The sequence below is a fragment of the Rhinoraja longicauda genome, chromosome 2, assembly GCF_053455715.1.
Source record: "Rhinoraja longicauda isolate Sanriku21f chromosome 2, sRhiLon1.1, whole genome shotgun sequence".
NCBI lineage: Eukaryota > Metazoa > Chordata > Chondrichthyes > Rajiformes > Arhynchobatidae > Rhinoraja > Rhinoraja longicauda.
In genome coordinates, this window is record NC_135954.1 from 12,131,182 (window position 1) to 12,143,964 (window position 12,783).

The following is a 12,783-nucleotide window of genomic DNA, read 5'->3' on the forward strand; positions in this document are numbered from 1 at the left end:
GCCATGTAATCATGGCTGATCTATCTTTCCCTCCTAACCCCATTCTCCTGCCTTCTCCCCATAACCCCTGACACCCACACTAATCAAGAATCTATTTATCTCTGCATAAAATATATCTACTGACTTGGCCTCCACAGCCTACTGTGGCAAAGAATTCCACAGATTCACCACCCTCTAACTAAAGGGATTCCACATCATCTCCTTCCTAAAAGAACATCCTTTAATTCTGAGGCTATGACCTCTAGTCCGAGACTCTCCCACTAGTGGAAACACCCTCTCCACATCCACTCTATCCAAGCCTTTCACTATTCTGTAAGTTTTAACGAGGTCCCCCCTCGTTCTCCAAAACTCCAGCGAGTACAGGCCCAGTGCCGACAAACGCTCATCAAAGGTTAACCGACTCTTTCCTGAGATCATTCTCGTAACACTAGTGGAAACGTTCTCTCCGCATCCACCCTATCCGAGCCTTTCACTATCCGGTACGTTCTTTTCCTTCACTCAGCTCACTAACTAAATGACTACAGTTACCATGGCTATTATCGCATGCACCTTGGTGACAAATGTTCAAGCCAGCACGGGCTAATTATAATAGCACCTCTCAGTCAAATATTTCTCGTGACCTTGACGATGACAGGCAATGTTATGCCTAATTAAAGCAATGCAGATTTATGAAATCTGTCCTCACACAGCAAAAGCGCAGCCGGACAACACAGATACATCCTAGATGTTAAGGATGTCCCGAGATTCTATAGGGATCTTATAGAAACTTACAAAATTCTTAAGGGGTTGGACAGGCTAGATGCAGGAAGATTGTTCCCGATGTTGGGGAAGTCCAGAACAAGGGGTCACAGTTTAAGGATAAGGGGGAAGTCTTTTAGCACCGAGATGAGAACGTTTTTTTTCACACAGAGAGTGGTGAATCTGTGGAATTCTCTGCCACAGAAGGTAATTGAGGCCAGTTCATTGGCTATATTTAAGAGGGAGTTAAATGTGGCCCTTGTATGGCGGTGCAGGCTCGTAGGGCCGAATGGCCTACTCCTCCACCTATTTTCTATGTTTCTATGATATATTACTGAATGGGATTTAATGGTGGCGGGACTGACGGGTGACTGCTAAGAAATGAATGACTGAAGAAAGGAGTGTGGGTATGAGGTAATTTAAAGAAGATAAGGTTTGGAATAACCCTATTAAATGAAGCTGCCCAATGTACTAAGTGGGCAGTCAGGCGGTTGGCTTCCTGATTGTTCCAGCCGTTGTTTGCAAATAAAGGCTTTTAACTTCTCGAAGAATTCTCCGTGTCGCCTGTCTTAATTTCGAGGATCAGGGAACCACAACAAAATATCCAGAAATTTTAAATTCCTTTGCCGAATTATCTTTTGGAAAGATATGAATGCTGTATTTCTGCAAAATAGTGTGAACATGGATGATGAAAACTGGGCAGGTGGATCGCAAAAACCATTGGCAAAATGGTTCAATGGTGCCTTTATGTGAAGTGGAAACGCACAGTGAATTTGTTTTCTTACAAACGGTCCAGTCGAGTAGTCAGACCTGAGCACGGTGGCGTCGCGGTAGAGTTGCTGCCTTACGGCGCCAGAGACCCGGGTTCGATCCCGACTACGGGTGCCGTCTGTTCGGAGTTTGTACCTTCTCCCCGTGACCTGCGTGGGTTTCCTCCGACATCTTCGGTTTCCTCCCACACTTCCTATTCTTTACCTCCAGGGGTGCTGCCTGACCTACTGCGTTACTCCTGCATTTTGTGTCCATCTTCTGTGTAAACCAGCATCTGCAGTTCCTTCCTACACAAAGGAGATTTGTGCCTGGGGAGGGGGGCGGTTTGGGTGGGAAGGACAAGATGACCGGGGAGTTGCGGAGGGAACGGTCTCTGCGGAAAGCAGAAAGGGGTGGAGGTGGGAAGACGTGGCCAGGGGCGGGATCCCGTTGGAGGTGGCGAAAATGTCGAAGGATTCCGTGCCGTACGCGACGGCTGATGGGGTTGGAAGGTGAGGACAAGGGGGACTCTGTCCATGTTACGAATGGGGGGAGGGGGAGCTGCGGGATATTGAGGAGACCCTAGTGAGAGCCTCATCTATAATGGAAGGGGGGCAACCCCCATTCCCTACAGAATGAGGACATCTCTGATGGGCCAACGTTGGCTGGGGACGAGGTGATAACGAAGGAATACAAATGGTGGAATTAGCAAGAGATCTAGGGTGGGGGAGGGACGGAGAGAGAGGGAATGTAAAGGTTACATGAAGTTGGAGAAATCTAACGTAATAATATAAATTAGAATAACTAGGCAGTGAGATCAGAAGGGTGTGATCCAAGGGATCAGCTTATTCTCAGCAGGTTTTGTACGTCGAATTAATAGACAATAGACAATAGGTGCAGGAGGAGGCCATTCGGACCTTCGAGCCAGCACCGCCATTCAATGTGATCGTGGCTGATCATTCTCAATCAGTACCCCGTTCCTGCCTTCTCCCCGTACCCCCTGACTCTGCTATCCATAAGAGCTCTATCTAGCTCTCTCTTGAATGCATTCAGAGAATTGGCCTCCACTGCCTTCTGAGGCAGAGAATTCCACAGATTCACAACTCTCTGACTGAAAAAGTTTTTCCTCTAAATGGCCTACCCCTTATTCTTAAACTGTGGCCCCTGGTTCTGGACTCCCCCAACATTGGGAACATGTTTCCTGCCTCGAACATGTCAAGTCAAGTCAAGTCAAGTCAAATTTATTTGTCACATACACATACTCGATGTCCAACCCCTTAATAATCTTATATGTTTCGATAAGATCCCCTCTCATCCTTTTAAATTCCAGTGTACACAAGCCTAGTTGCTCCAGTCTTTCAACAGTCTTAAAGGAAAATTCTCTGAAAATTAAATATTCAGCCAAGGAAAAAAAAACTGAGTGTTTAGGTTAAATCAGGACATTTTAAACTCCAGTCAATCGTTATCCCTCTCACGTTCCCAACAGCCCGCAGAGAAGCAATTAATAATACAAAGACACACAAAGTGCTGGAGTAACTCAGCGAGTCAGGCAGCATCCCTGGAGAACACAGATGGGTGACATTTCTGGTCTGGACCCTTCTTCAGACGAGAAGCGATGAATGTTGAGACCAGTAAAATACAGCAGGTTCGCACTGCCATCTACTGTCAAAATCCTTGAACTACAGGGTTTGAAGGAGGTCATAATAAGTAGAACTAGACCAAGTGGACCCGTTGGGCCCATTCCTTCGTAGAGGGGGAACAGGGAAGGGGAGAGGGTGTCGTCACTGTGTGAGCCCTGTACTCAAAGCCTCTCCTGTATTGGTATAGCACCCTCAACCCCCCCACTCAATCCCCCTTATCCACCCCTCCTCCCCACACTTACCCACTACATCCCCCCTACCCCACCCCCACTTGTCCCTCCCCTGCCCCCACCCCCATTCCCACCTCCCCACCCCTATTCCCCCTCCTCCTCTCTTGACCCCCACCTGCCTCCCCTCCCCCCACCCCCACTCTCCACTCCTCCCCACCCCACTCTCTCCTGCCCCCCACTGTTCCCTTCCCCCCCACCCCCACTGTTCCCCACTGCCCCCTCCTCCCACCCCTCCTCCCCCTCCCCACCCCCTCCTCCCCCCCACCCCAACTCTCCCCAACCCCCGACCCCCACCCCCATTCTCCCAAAGCCCCTCCCCCCACTCTCCCCCTCCTCAAAGATTCACAACTCTCTGGGTGAAAAAGTTTTTCCTCATCTCAGTCCTAAATGGCCTACCCCTTGATCTTAAACTGTGACCCCCTGGTTCTGGACTCCCCCAACACGGGGAACATTTTTCCTGCATCTAGCCTGCCCAATCCCTTAAAATGTTAATATGTTTCTATAAGATCCCCTCTCACCCTTCTAAATTCCAGTGAATATGAGCCCAGTCGAATTCATCAAATGCCCAAAGTACACACTTGATGGAGTTTATTGACTCTGGTTTTTAAGAAGGGAACTTTAGATGCAGGGACCAAGATGAGTCAAAGGCCCCTCTACCAATGTTGGGAGCAGAGAGAATCCAGGGAGAGCAAGACAATGAAAAAAAAAAATCACTTCAAGAGCTTGCTGAACATTTTTAACGTTTATCATCTTTATCATCATTAATATCTTAGAAACATAGAAACATAGAAACATAGAAAATAGGTGCAGGAGTAGGCCATTCGGCCCTTCGAGCCTGCACCGCCATTCAATATGATCATGGCTGATCATCCAACTCAGTATCCCGTACCTGCCTTCTCTCCATACCCCCTGATCCCTTTAGCCACAAGGGCCACATCTAACTCCCTCTTAAATATAGCCAATGAACTGGCCTCAACTACCTTCTGTGGCAGAGGATTCCACAGACTCACCACTTTCTGTGTGAAAAAAAACTTTCTCATCTCGGTCCTAAAAGACTTCCCCCTTATCCTTAAACTGTGACCCCTTGTTCTGGACTTCCCCAACATCGGGAACGATCTTCCTGCATCTAGCCCGTCCAACCCCTTAAGAATTTTGTAAGTTTCTATAAGATCCCCCCTCAATCTTCTAAATTCTTTAACTTCTTTATCTATTGCGTGTGCCTGATCACCAACAACCATGAAAACCCAACTGCTTGGAGACAAAATGCTCTCAGAAAAATGAGAAGGCATCATTAAAAAAAAAGTTTCGGAGGTAGTTATGCCAGACAGTAGTTGTATTTTCACCCACATGCTTTAGACCATAATGTTGTATCCTTATTGATGTGATGTGGTTGTGCTTTATTCTTAATTGTTAACTGTATGATTGTGTTTGTCATTTGTGAGCGGAGCACCAAGGCACATTCCTTGTATCTGCACATACTTGGCCAATAAACTTATTCATCTGTCGAGTGGAATCCATTATCTGTCCCATCTTTAATTTTCTCCAAATGCACGAATAACGTCAATGACAGCAACTGCATTAGCTTCCGATCAGCAATAGTTTGGAGTTGCTGGATGTGTCGGGAAGTGAATATTGAGCCACCGGTAGTGCAAGTTAAATTCCTTACCGCCTCTGTGAGAGGAGGCCCAATACAAGCATTGCATGCATCTTATAGGGGAACGTAAAGAACACGACTCACCGTTTTCGGTGTCAAGCGTCGGGCTTCCACCGCCATTTTTGTCGGGCTTCGCTTGGCCGGGTTTTGCGTGGAACACGGACTCTTCTTTGGCCAGGACTTGTTCCTTCTTCCCTTTCCTCTTTGGGGATTGAGACAGCATCAGTGGAGATACTTCACTTTCTGTCCCTGTGGAGCGGATTTGCCGATCTCCCTGTTAATCCAACAAATTCAGCTGTTATCAGGCAACTGAACCATCCAACCAACAACTAGAGAGGAGTCCTGGGCTACAATCCACCTGTTTGGAGACCCTCGGACTATCTTTGAACAGGCTTCGTCTTGCACTAAATGTTATTCACGTTATTCCCTTTGTCACGTATCTGTGCATTGTGAATGGCTCGACTGTAATCATGTATTGTCTTTCCACTGACTGGTTAGCACGCAACAAAAGATTTTCACTGTACCTCGGTAAACGTAAGAATAAACTAAACTAAACTAAATTGAATTGGACTACACTAAACTAAATTCAGGTGAGCAGTTATTTCACCTGTGGTTCTGAAACTATTGTTAACGGGGAATTTCTGTCCATCCTGACAGCTTCGTACCCAGTTGTCAAGTTATGCAAATCATCTCCGATAACATGCTCCACGCAAAACAATTATCTGTCACCTTTTGCATAGGAGCCTATTTAGTCCCTTCAAAGTTGCGTCACAGACAGATAGGGTGGTCAGAAAGGCTTTCGGCTTTGGTAAATTGTCCCTTGTGTGCCAACGTCTTATATAACTGCAGCATGACCTCCCAACGTCCCAACGTCCATACTCAATACTCTGACTGATGAAGGCCCCAATATCGCTGGTTGGCATGGACCCAGTGGGCTAAAGGGCCTGTTGCCAAGCAGTGTCTCTAAACTCAACTAAACTAAAGTAAACGTTGGGCCACATGGTGCTTTTGAGAATTGGTGTCCTGCGTGTAAGGCATATAAGGCATGCTCAGATCTTAAGAGAATGCCTGGTTTGCACGTCTTAAGTGTGTGGCGGTTTTGTCTTGTACTTTTCAGTACAGCCATATGGATTCCTCTCGCCATGGAAGGCACGTGTAAGCAGACTGCACTTTCAAAAGCCTTGGGAGGGAGGGAGGGGGGTGGAGGGGAGGGAGGGGAGGGGGGGGGGTGAGAGGAAGGGGTGGAGGGGGGAGGAGTGGAGGGGGGAGGGGGGTAGGGAGGGGGGATGGAGGGAGGGGAGGAGGGAGGATAAGGGGGGTTAGTGGGGATGGAGTGGGGGGAAGGGGTGGAGGAAAAGGGGAGGGAAGGGGAGGGGAAGAGGAGGAGGAGGGTGGTGGAGAGGGGGGAGGAGGAAGGGGAGGGAGGGGGAGGGAGGGAGGAGGGAGAGGGGGGAGAGAGGGGGAGGAGGGAGGGAGAGGAAGAGGAGGAGGTGGGGTGGAGGGGGGACGGAGGGGGAGAGAGGGAGAGAGAGGGGGAGGAGGGAGGGGGGAGGAGGGAGGAGGGGAGGGGAGGGGAGGGGAAGAGGAGGAAGAGGGGGTGGAGGGGGGGAGGCGGAAGGGGAGGGAGGGGGAGGGAGGGAGGAGGGAGGGGGAGGAGAGGGGGAGGAGGGAGGGAGAGGAAGAGGAGGAGATGGGGGGTGGAGGGGGGAGGGAGGGGAGAGAGGGGGAGGAGGGAGGGGGGAGGAGGGGGCGGAGGGGAGGGGAGGAGGGGGGAGGGGGGTAGAGGAGAGGTGGAGGGGGAGGGGGAGGAGGAGAGGGAGAGGGGAGAGGGGAGGGAGGGGAGGAGGGTTGGAGGGAGGAGAGGGTGCTGCACCATTGCAGGAGAGGTTTGGGCCCACTTAGTCTAGTTAAACAATAATTTTGTCAGATTCTTTTGCCCTGAACGGAGCAATAGACAATAGACAATAGACAATAGGTGCAGGAGTAGGCCATTCGGCCTTCGATGCCAGCACCGCCATTCAATGTGATCATGGCTGATCATTCTCAATCAGTACCCCGTTCCTGCCTTCTCCCCATACCCCCTGACTCCGCTATCCTTAAGAGCTCTAGTTAGCTCTCTTGAATGCATTCAGAGAATTGGCCTCCACTGCTTCTGAGGCAGAGAATTCCACAGATTCACAACTCTCTGACTGAAAAAGTTTTTCCTCATCTCAGTTCTAAATGGCCTACCCTTATTCTTAAACTGTGGCCTTGGTTCTGGACTCCCCCAAGATTGGGAACACGTTTCCTGCCTCTAACGTGTCCAACCCCTTAATAATCTTATACGTTTCGATAAGATCTCTCTCATCCTTCTAAATTCCAGCGTATACAAGCCTAGTCGCTCCAGTCTTTCAACATATGACAGTCCCGCCATTCCGGGGAATTAACCTAGTAAACCTACGCTTGCACGCCCTCATATAGCAAGAATATCCTTCCTCAAATTTGTAGACCAAAACTGCACACAGTACTCCAGGTGCGGTCTCACTAGGGCCCTGTACAACTGCAGAAGGACCTCTTTGCTCCTATACTCAACTCCTCTTGTAATGAAGGCCAACATTCCATTGACTTTCTTCACTGCCTGCTGTACCTGCATGCTTCCTTTCAGTGACGGTTGCACTTGGACACCCAGATCTCGTTGTCAATTAACCTACTGTGGATGTGCAAGGAAATTGCAGCAACCAAGGTGAAGATTGAACCCTGTTTTCTGGAATTCTCGCTTGAATCACCTAGTGATCAGATTGATGCAAAAATGCAGGAGTATCATGCTTTACAAGATAATGTCTACAAACTGAAACAAAAATCAATGCGAGAAAAGTGCATTTTTAATATTGTGGCTCGACCTTGACACTTTTGATCACTTTACTGATTTTACAATACCAGACATCCGACTGTACTGAACATTATTTCAATGCAGCTCTGATTTCGATTCACCTTCCAAACCTGATTCTTAAAGCCTGCTGAACAACAGGATGGGTGTCTAGATTGTGGGTTGACGTTCCTCCTAGACAGCGCACTTTTTCGGTTGGGCAATTAAATGAATGGCCTTTTCAGCTGCACAGAGGAAGTCCATGAGTTCCTAACGTGTAGGAAGGAACTGCAGATGCTGATTTAAACTGAAGATTGACACAAAAAGCTGGAGTAACTCAGCGGGACAGGGAGCACCTCTGGAGAGAAGGGAATGGGTGACGTTTTGGGCTGCGAAGGGTCGAAGAAGGGTCTCGACCTGAAACGTCACCCATTCCTTCTCTCCATAGATGCTGCCTGTCCCGCTGAGTTACTCCAGCTTTTTGTGTCTATCATAAGTTCCCAAGTTCCAGGAAGAGAATTAGGCCATTCGGCCCGTCGAATCTACTCCGCCACTCAATCATGGCTGATCTATCTTACCCTCTCAACCCCCCTCTCCCCGTAACCCCTGACACCCGTACTAATCAACATTCTGTCAACCTGAGTGGAGGCCAATTCTCTGAATGCATTCAAGAGAGAGCTCGATAGAGCTCTTATGGATAGCGGAGTCAGGGGGTATGGGGAGAAGGCAGGAACGGTGGTACTGATTGAGAATGATCAGCCATGATCACATTGAATGGCGGTGCTGGCTCGAAGGGCCGAATGGCCTCCTCCTGCACCTATTGTCTATTGTCTATTGTCTATAACCTCCGCCTTAAAAATATCCATTGACTTGGCCTCCACAGCCGTCTGTGGCAGAAAATTCATGTCGCCATTAAGATGATGTTCTCCCCGGTGTTTATGGCACACATTTGTTCTTGAAATATCTCTCAAACAGGTCATGAACTGCACATAGACATTTGTAATCATCCACCATTTTGCCCATGTTGCAATATTGTCCACAGGACAATATTGGGTCTACCTGAGGATGTGAAAGATTGTCCTTTAAATGTATGTTATGTCTTTATTTTATTGCAAGTAGATCCACCCTATTGTTTCTCCCAGTCCCAGTCCTTGCATCTTCCGAACTGCACATTCCCTTTCCTCACTTGTTCGCTTCGTCAGCAATTGCCTTTACAAACTATAATCCTACCACCCATCCGCGAAGCATTAATTAACCGCTGATTACTCATGATAAAACATTATGGGGGTTAAGAATCATATTATCACGTCCTGTGTTAATAAAATGAAGCCCTTGCTAAGAATGGTGATGAATGACAATGAAAATTGAGACTGATTAATGAGGGTAGCCCGGAGAATATTCAACGAGGAAATTTGCACATTAATCAAGGCGGTATCAGAATTGGTGCAATGCCCCGTTTAACCCATTCCATACTAGACGATGACTGCTAAAATGCGACTTTAGCTTAGAAACATAGAAACATAGAAAATAGGTGCAGGGGTAGGCCATTCGGCCCTTCGAGCCTGCACCGCCATTCAATATGATCATGGCTGATCATCCAGCTCAGTATCCCGTACCTGCCTTCTCCCCATACCCCCTGATCCCTTTAGCCACAAGGGCCACATCTAACTCCCTCTTAAATATAGCCAATGAACTGGCCTCAACTACCTTCTGTGGCAGAGAATTCCACAGACTCACCACTCTCTGTGTGAAAAAAAAAAATTCTCATCTCGGTCCTAAAAGACTTCCCCCTTATCCTTAAGCTGTGACCCCTGGTTCTGGACTTCCCCAACATCGGGAACAATCTTCCTGCATCTAGCCTGTCCAACCCCTTAAGAATTTTATATGTTTCATAGAAACATAGAAAATAGGTGCAGGAGTAGGCCATTCGGCCCTTCGATCCTGCACCGCCATTCAATATGATCATGGCTGATCATCCAGCTTAGTTTAGTTTAGAGAGTTACAGCGCGGGTACAGGCCCTTCGGCCCACCGAGTCCATGCCAACCAGCGATCCTCGTGCACTAGCACTATCCTACACACTAGGGACAATTTAGATTTTTTTTTAATTTAACGAAGCCAATTAACCTACAAACCTGTACATCTTTGGAGTGTGGGAGGAAACCCACATGGTCACAGGGAGAAGGTACAAACTCCAGACAGTCAGCACCCGTAGTTGGGATCGAACCTAGGTCTCAGGTGCTGTAAGGCAGAAACTCTACCGCTGCGCCACCGTGCCGCCCAGAAACATGGTTATGTTTGAAGAATCCAACTCCTCACATGCCATTGAGGTTGCCCCTGTGATTGTGTTGCAAAGGACACCACGTCTCCACTATTAGGTCATATGTTCATGTGATAGGAGCAGAATTAGGCCATTCTGCCCATCAAGTCTACTCTGCCATTCAATCATGGTTGATCCATCTTTCCCTCCTAACCCCATTCTCCTGCCTTCTCCCCAAAACCTCCGACACCCGTACTAATCAACAATCTGTTTATCTCTGCCTTAAAAATATCCATTGACCTAGTCTCCACAGCCTTCAGTGGCAATGAATTCCACAGATTCACCACCCTCTGACTAAATAAATGTTTCCTCATCTCCCTCCAAAAGGAATGTCCTTTAATTCTGAGGTTGTGACCTCTGGTCCGAGACTCTCCCACTAGTGGAAACATCCTCCCCACATCCACTCAATCCAGGCCTTTGTGTTATTATGAGTGGCTTTGATGGTTCCGGTTGTCTTTATTTATCGGCTTCTGTCCCTAAATACCACCAAGACCAAGGAGCTGATCATCAACTTCCATAGGTCACATAACGGGGAATATGCCCCGATCTCTATCAACGGGGACAGTGTGGAGAGAGTGTCCAGCTTCAAGTTTCTGGGCACTCACATTTCGGAGGACCTAACATGGTCCAATAACACTGCTGCGCTGGTCAAGAAGGCACAACAAAGACTATTCTACTTAAGAACACTGAAAAAGTCTGGTCTACCCCAACAGCTGCTGACGACCTTCTACCGCTGCACCATAGAGAGCATCCTAACGCATGGCATCCCTGTGTGGTACCTCAGCTGCACGGAGGCAGAAAGGAAAGCTCTACAGCGGGTAGTCCATAGAGCTCAGAGGGCCATCGGAACACAGCTACCAGACTTGGAGGGCATCTACAACACACAATGCCTCAGAAAAGCCACCAGCATCCACAAAGACTCTTCACACCCCTGCAACAGTCTGTTCGAACTCCTTCCATCGGGCAGACGATACAAGGCCTTCTACGCCCGCACCTCCAGACTCAGGAACAGCTTCATCCCCAGGGCCATAGCTGCTATGAACCGGTCCTGCTGAGCCAGATGGCCACAACGCATAGATCAACTTGCACTTTACCCTGTCTAAAAACTGTTACAATTGTTTCGTTTCGTTGGTTTGCTGTTAATTACTTAAATTATTGCATCGTATGGGAGGCGCATTCCCAATCTCGTTGTACCCCTGGGTACAATGACAATAAAGATATATTGTATTGTATTGTATATTGTATTCATCTCGTATCATCACCTGAAACCAATGGGGTGAATATTACTGAGTAATAAAAAATTAACTGCGGACGCCAGCTCATACAAGGTCTGCCCTTCGCTACCAACTCCTGCATCAAATATGTCTGCAACCTATCTACAGAATGCATCAGTCAAGTCCCCTGAAGCAACCCCTGGGGCTGGAGCCAGTCCCATCAGAGAGGATTTCAAGCGATTCGTTGGAAATGTCATCTGGTTTGGTTTGGGGGGGGTGGGGGTGAATGAGGGAGAAGAGGGAGAGCAGAACGAGAGTGTCAGTTTGTGTTTAGTTTATTGTCACGTGTACTGAGGTACAGTGAAAAGCTTTTGTTGCGTGCCAGCGGAAAGTCAGCGGAAAGATAATACGTGATTACAATCGAGCTATTTACAGTGATCCAGTCAGCGGAAAGACAATACATGATTACAATCGAGCTATTTACAGTGTGTCGATACATGATAAGGAAATAACGTTTTGGGTAAAGTAAATCAAGGGCCGAATGGCCTACTCCTGCACCTATTGTCTATTGTGTATTGACTGTTATCAGGTAACTGAATCATCCTACCACAACCAGAGAGCAGTCCTTAACTACTATCTACCTCTTTGATGACCCTCAGATTATCCTTGATCAGACTTCGCTGGCTTTACCTTGCACTAAACGTTATTCCCTTGTCATGTATCTATGCGCTGTAAATGGCTCGATTGTAATCATGTATTGTCTTTCTGCTGATTGGACAGCACGTAGCAAAAGCTTTTCACTGTGCCTCGGTGCACGTGACACTAAACTAAACTGACCGACTGGACTAAGTAGATAGAGTCATACAGTCATAGGTCCATACTGCGTGAAAACAGGCCCTCCAGCCCAACTTGCCCAATCTACACTCGACCCACCAGCCCGTGTTTGGCCCATATCCATCTAAACTTTCCTATCCATGTACCTGTCCAAATGTCTTCCAAATGTTGTGATAGTCCCTGCCTCAACTACATCCGCTGGCAGCTCGTTCCATATCCCCACCACCTTCTGGGTGAAAGAGTTGCCACTCAGGTCCCTATCAAATCTTAACCCCGTCAATTCCCTTCATCATCTTACGCACCTCCATAAGATCACCCCTCGTCCTCCTGCGCTACGAGCAATAAAGTCCTAGCTTGCCCAACCTCTCCCTGTAGCTCAGGCCCGCAGGTCCCTGGCAACATCCTCGTAAATCTTCTCTGCACTCTTTCCAACTTAATGGTGTCATATTTTTGATCGTCGAAGAAGCTATTCATTTTTCTATTGAGAATAAAAAATACTTTTCATCGTTCTTACGATGCTCTTATCGAAACATATATCGAAAAATATAAGATCTTATCGA

The 12,783-nt window shown here is 47.8% G+C and overlaps 1 protein-coding gene across 1 annotated transcript in view; it reads right to left on the reverse strand.

Annotated features, from left to right (window-relative positions):
- The window catches only part of LOC144611063 (uncharacterized), a 148,217-nt gene that overhangs the window by 69,901 nt on the left and 65,533 nt on the right, over positions 1-12,783 (reverse strand). Inside the window, exon 7 of the mRNA XM_078430151.1 lies at positions 5,097-5,286. Coding sequence (XP_078286277.1) covers positions 5,097-5,286 — 190 coding nt within the window. The remainder of the gene's footprint in view (positions 1-5,096; positions 5,287-12,783) is intronic.